Source organism: Egretta garzetta, unplaced genomic scaffold, assembly GCF_000687185.1.
Source record: "Egretta garzetta isolate BGI_Z169 unplaced genomic scaffold, ASM68718v1 scaffold30, whole genome shotgun sequence".
Taxonomy (NCBI): Eukaryota; Metazoa; Chordata; class Aves; order Pelecaniformes; family Ardeidae; genus Egretta; species Egretta garzetta.
The window spans coordinates 5642810-5648809 of record NW_009258383.1 but is presented as its reverse complement, the minus strand read 5'-3'; the positions used below and the strand labels follow the sequence as shown (position 1 = coordinate 5648809).

The window sequence follows — 6000 nt, the reverse complement described above, 5'->3', positions numbered from 1 at the left end:
ACGTATCTAACTGCTAAAGATATAACATGGTCTCAATGGAGGATACCGGGAGATCAATTATTTTACTTAGCTTAAGGAATTTGACATATTGATGGGAAGAAATCAGGCCTAATGTACCTACTTCTGACTTTGCAAGCTCATTGCAGAGTGTCAAGCTTAACGCTGATGAAGAGATGCAGCACAGCAGGTGGGCCTGAATGCACCCAACTTGGCTTATTAAACCTCCTCCTTCCTACGGCACTGAACAAGAGCCTACCTTTGGATCGTTAAGGAGGATTTTCTGCCTCTGTTGCTGCAACAGACAATCTCTGACTTCGAGAGGAAATCTGGTTAATCTGGAATTGCCCTGTCATCAGTAGAAGAATTGCAGTTCCCTAAGAAGGGAAGGACGCGCCCCTAGGAGCTGCACTTCTGGTTCCTCTCCATACTCACTAAAGCAAGGTGAATTCTCGCGTCGTAACAAGAGGGGGGTGGTGGGGAGGAGAGTGGTTTCTCAAGTGCAAGTTTTATGCTGTTGTTCAGAACAACCCCCTCGTCTTGCCCCGGAAGCTGCTGTAGTGCTTTTGTGAACATAACAGGTTCTCCAGCTAAAAATGCAATAAACTCTATGTTATCTTGAGATACCGTAATTACTGCAGTGATTTGCCTTTTTCCTTGATTTGCTCTAGGGTCAAAACCTCTCATCTCAAGTGTGTATTTGGCAGCTGCAGTACTGTAGCACCGGGGTTTGGATCACGCTTCACAGAAAACATCAGAAACTGGATCTGTAACCACCTCCTCGACTGACCAGCCGGACACGGCATTGTCTGGTTCCACGTCTGAGTTTGTCACCAGGGAGTCGTCTGTAGGGACCAGCTCCCCATCAGCCTTCTGTCGGGCTGCTCTGGATGCAATTATTCTTTGATTTACCTTTGAACATGTGGGCTTCGCTCCCCTTTTTCAATATTTAAAATTAGACTTTTCCAGAGCCTGTATTTACAACTTTTCCAGAGGAAATAAGAAGTGTCTTGTTATGTTTGATTTATTAGGAAGTTCCATAAGGAAGCTATCACACAACGCAGAGTACATCTCTTGCGAGGAAAACGTAGAGAACTGCAAATGAAAACTCAGAGTCTCCCATGAACCAAAGTAACTCTAAATAAACCATTTAATAAAGGAGTGCAGGCCTACGGATATGTCCGCTAATGGAAGTGACAAAGCTCCCATTTACAGCGTTTCACTGGCCCAGGATCACACCTCAGCCTTACATTATTAGTTCTGGAGTTGACAACCTATCTTAATTCTGACGTTAATGACAACAGCTACAAAATGCCTTTCAGTTCTGTCGAAACAATTTACATACATATGCATAACACAAAGCAAACTGTTCTATTCAAGTTCTCATTTTTACATACAGAACATGCAGAAAGGACAGCCAGGGTGGTTTACTATTTTGATATCCATATTGATTCTATTTTCATAGTTTTAAAATTTCTTAACTATATTCCTTCATCAGTGGTCAAATGTTTGAATGACAATATATAGAACCATCCAGTATTTGTTGACAGTGACAGATACACATTATTCACATATATTCTATATAATAATCACTTTGTGTATGATGTTAAACACATCTTACACAAGCAACTTACATTTTTGTATGAGCTAAGTCTCTTTGAAATCTTTAATTTTCTGGAGATTTGTGCCATCTTCATGTTATTAGTGGGCAAATAGTAATATCCATAAATCTTCCTGATTTATAACAGTTTAAGTGTATTTTTTTCTTATCCCAGCCCGGTGGGGATAAATTCACCTTTGCTGTCTGGATACCATTAGGCTTCAATCCACTTTTTATGGATGATGTCAAGCAAGGGAGAGCTCTGAGCCCCAGCCCTCGCTAAAGAGAGGGCAGTCAGAAGACACATTCCCAGCACTCATTACTAGTACTTTTGCTAGGTGTAAATTTTACCCTTTATAGAATATGGTTAAGGATGCAGCCAAATGTTAACCTACCGTCCATATTTCTCATTATAGGTGAATACAACCCCACCCTCCTTTGCCTCTTCTTTTCTTTTGCAAGGACAGAATATTGGCTTCTGAGTGTAACAGAGTGTGATTCTGACAAGATGTGATTATTTTAGATAAATAAGCTATCTTTAAACAAAATTGAACACCAAAAAAATTGTATGCTAAGTCAGCTAGCAAGGAAAGAAGGAGTATAGTAAGTCTGTTGGCTCATCAACAGTGTTTTGCAGTTCTGCTTCTAGACCAGCTGAGCTGCAGAAACATTTCAGATTTAAAATGGACAACTTGAATGGAAACATGCTATTTGCAGGATGGTTAATTTTTTAATGATTCAATATAAAACAATCACAAAAATTAAATTTAGTGCTTCAGGTACGTGTTAACCAGAAAACTCAGCACACAAAACAGTTCTAAAGAACTTGGTAAAATTAATTCTTCCTTCTAAGAGGTCCAAGTACTTCCCAGCTCACAGCCATGCTATCCTCAGAGCAGTGTCATGGATGCCACCTAAACCACCACAAGTCACCAACCCAGTATACAGAATACAGCAGATGAAGGTGTGATATATTTGATTAGAAGGACCCTGATTTTTAAGTGATACTGAAAAGGTTTCTGAACTGAATTTCCAAGTTCAAGCTCCCATGAAGTCCGCATGATCACAGCTATAGTAAACAATACAGGTGAAGCCAAGCAATTACTCTCACACATAAAAAATAACTCACTATTACTTAGCATTTTTTTATTGGAGTGCAGCACAGATACTTTCCCTGAAACAATAACTTCAAACCATTTATGAACACAGCTACCAAAAATATTAAATACATACATTTAAAAAAATCAAAAACATGAATATTTAACAACCTAAGACATATTCACAATGTAATTTCTTCATCATTTACAGTATCTATCTCAAATACTGTAAGAAGACACAAGTTTGAAAATAGATGTATTTTCAGCTATCACAGAGCATAGAAAATGTATGAAAATATCCACTAACATTTGGCACACTATAAATATTCTACCCCAAGAGAGAAAACAAGTGTAGTCTTTTGTGTGACACAGATCATTATTCATCACAAATCACGATGTTACATCAGAGAGCTGTTGCTCATGCAACAGCAGCTCTGGTTTTAGTCGGGAAAAACACGCTCAAAACTTGTGAGCGGGGGACACAGTGGTCTGTGAGAATGCATGTTTAGGTACTTAGCCATTTAATTTGGCTGGATAAGAAACAATGTAATGTTTTCCTGTTGTTAAACATTGCCATCTGTATCCCTGGCACACAAATTAAAAAAAGAAGGGTGTGACCATTAAAAGTACGTGTCCTGAGATTTCCTTCTTCAGGGGGCAGAGAGGTTAAAATGGAAAAGCTGATCTATGTATAAATCAGGAACACATGTGGTAATGAGAACAAACAGCAGCCAACAGGCAGGCGGGGAGGACTTTTCCAGGCACAAAATGAGATGGACAAAAATACCATCTACTGGAAAGGGAGCAGAGCAACTGATTTTCACTTTGGAATTGGTAAGTTTAACCAATTCTATTATGCCTTCATAATTATTTAAGTTCTCATCATTAACTCTGAGCTTTAAAACTTGGTTTAACTGGAAAGCTGTCTGTCCAGTAGTGCAAAGCAGCCTTGCTTTAGCGCTAATACTGGTTTCTATCTGTAGAAAATCAGAGGTGATCTTAAAAGAAACATGCGTAACAGGATCTATGTGTTTAGTACCTGAGTGAAATAACAAAACAGTGTAGACATGCGTAGACTTCACCTTAAAGTTATGAAATGTTTGTGTCTGCAGCCTACCTACTGGAAGTAGATACCAACAGGCTACTCAGGCTGAAACAGTTTTGCTTGATTTCTTTGGAGATAAACACATTTATTTAACACAGTAAGTTACAGTTCACTTAAAGCTAAGAAATATAACACAGTTGTGAATGCATCTGGTATACCAGTGGCAGGCCCCCAAAATATTAAGTCAATTAAAGTAAGTCTCTATCTTCACCTTAAGACTTGTTCCTTGACACAGACACAAAAAAATAAAAGAAAACATTACGGATCACAAAGCACTGAATTTTCAAGTGTAAAGTCATACCAAAATCTTGATAAATTATCATTGATGTCGTAGGTGAGCAATCGGTCAGGAACGTCATTATGGGTGCCCTGTACTGCTAACACATGTGGTGCTAGGGCAAAGGGTACGTCACTCAGAAGATCTGACATGAAAGGGCTGCTTTCCAAATTTTGACTCCTTTCATTTCCCACCTCTGCACTTGATACAGTCAACTGCGATCGGTGCCCTGTATTTATCTAAAGAGAACAGAAGAACAGGAATTTAGACACTACAAATCAGGCAGCTAAGGCTTTGTACTCAGAACCATCATGACCTACTAATAAATGAAAACAAAAAAATAAAATAATAAAATCAGTTTCAGAGTTTGGCTCAGGTAGATTTAAAATAGCAATTCTTAATACATGTCAATACAGTTCTTTGGGTCAGGTTGACTTGAATTAAGGCTAAAACAACAATAGATTTTTTTTTAATTAGTGGGATTTCTCCACCTAATGTTACTCTGCATTTATGAAACCCATAAGGCTGGTGGGATTTTTGTTATTATGTTCAGGCTTGTTTAGGGGAAATTATTTCATATAATTCCTTTCATAAACTCATGCAGCTCCATCTTTTGTTCTCCCTGTGCCTTTTCAGAAGTTGTCCAACAAAGGCATGACTTTGATGATTAAAAACCACTCCTATCCCAGTTATTTCAAAGTATTACTGAAGTTGCTTTCCAATTTGAAATGGAATTGCATGACTGTCTGGTGAGGTCTATTATATATGGCAATATATGCATTGCCAAATATGTTTTTATCCAATAAACTTGCAAGCTTTTATATTGGCCCACCAATATGACCTTATTAAGCGTCCCTCCTGAAACTGCTACTGTTTAGAAACAAAGAAAAGCCTATTTGCCTCTAAAAATCAAATCTAACTTCTTTTACTATTTATAGCAATAAAATGCTATACAAACATAGTCTCACGTCATCTCTAGGAGTGGGATGTTTGTTATATGGATTTCTATTTTGTAGAAGCACACATACAGAAATATTCAGTAATTTGTTCAAAAGTGCTTAACAAGTCATGTCAGAGCCAGGAACATTAGACATGAATTTCTGATTGCAGTCCTGACTTCTGCCTTTTAACCCTCTATACTCAGCACACAGCCAGAAAAATCCAAAGCTTACACTCTTATTAGGGAAGAGAGAACACTGAAAGCTTTAAACGCTAATTTGGTGTTCAACTGGCCATAAGAGTTAAATGGATCTAGCTGTATGGAGGTTGCTTTCATCCCAAATTGTTCCATGACTTTTAGGGCAGTTGTGCTGCTCAAGATCTGACCTGTGCTGGAGCTGAATGTTAGAGATCATGGTTGTTACAGAGAACCTGAGGTTGTGGCTGTTTGACAGGACAGTTTGGGCAGTGGGGTGGCGGTGAGGTGGTTTGTTTTCTAGCCTGGGAGCACCTAACACGGCTAAGCATTTAGCCAGGTAAAAGGTACTTCATCTCCTTGTCAAAGGAAGGACTGGATTTGACTTGAACACAACCTGAACACTTGTCATTCCTTACACGGCCCAACATTTCACCTAGCAGGACAGATAAACAAACATTATTAAACTGTCAGTAATGAAACAGATAATCTTGCCAATCTAAGTCAGTTCAGAGTCAGCACTTGTCTTCAGTGACGGAGGAAGCTCACTCCTCCATAAGCTACTGGGACAGGAGGAGTTAGTGGTCTGAAATGGATCCTCATTTGGAAGCTTTTGTTTACACTCACGATGACTGGAAACCTAAAGCTTAAGATGAACTTCCCAAGATCCGTTACCGTTATACCACAGGATAATAGTGTAACATTTCTTAAGTTTAAGAGGTTTTATTGAAAGGAATGACTGCTAGATATAACTACTGACCTTACTGGTTGTGATCCAATACAACAGAG

The 6000-nt window shown here is 38.7% G+C and overlaps 1 protein-coding gene across 3 annotated transcripts in view; it reads right to left on the bottom strand.

The window, feature by feature from the left end:
• Positions 1-2360: 2360 nt before the first annotated feature.
• The window catches only part of UMAD1 (UBAP1-MVB12-associated (UMA) domain containing 1), an 82942-nt gene continuing 79302 nt past the window's right edge, over positions 2361-6000 (bottom strand). For all 3 annotated transcript variants that reach the window (XM_035897013.1, XM_035897017.1, XM_035897020.1), the window contains one exon: positions 2361-4315. In XM_035897013.1, coding sequence (XP_035752906.1) covers positions 4058-4315 — 258 coding nt within the window. In that variant the 3' untranslated portion in view covers positions 2361-4057. The remainder of the gene's footprint in view (positions 4316-6000) is intronic.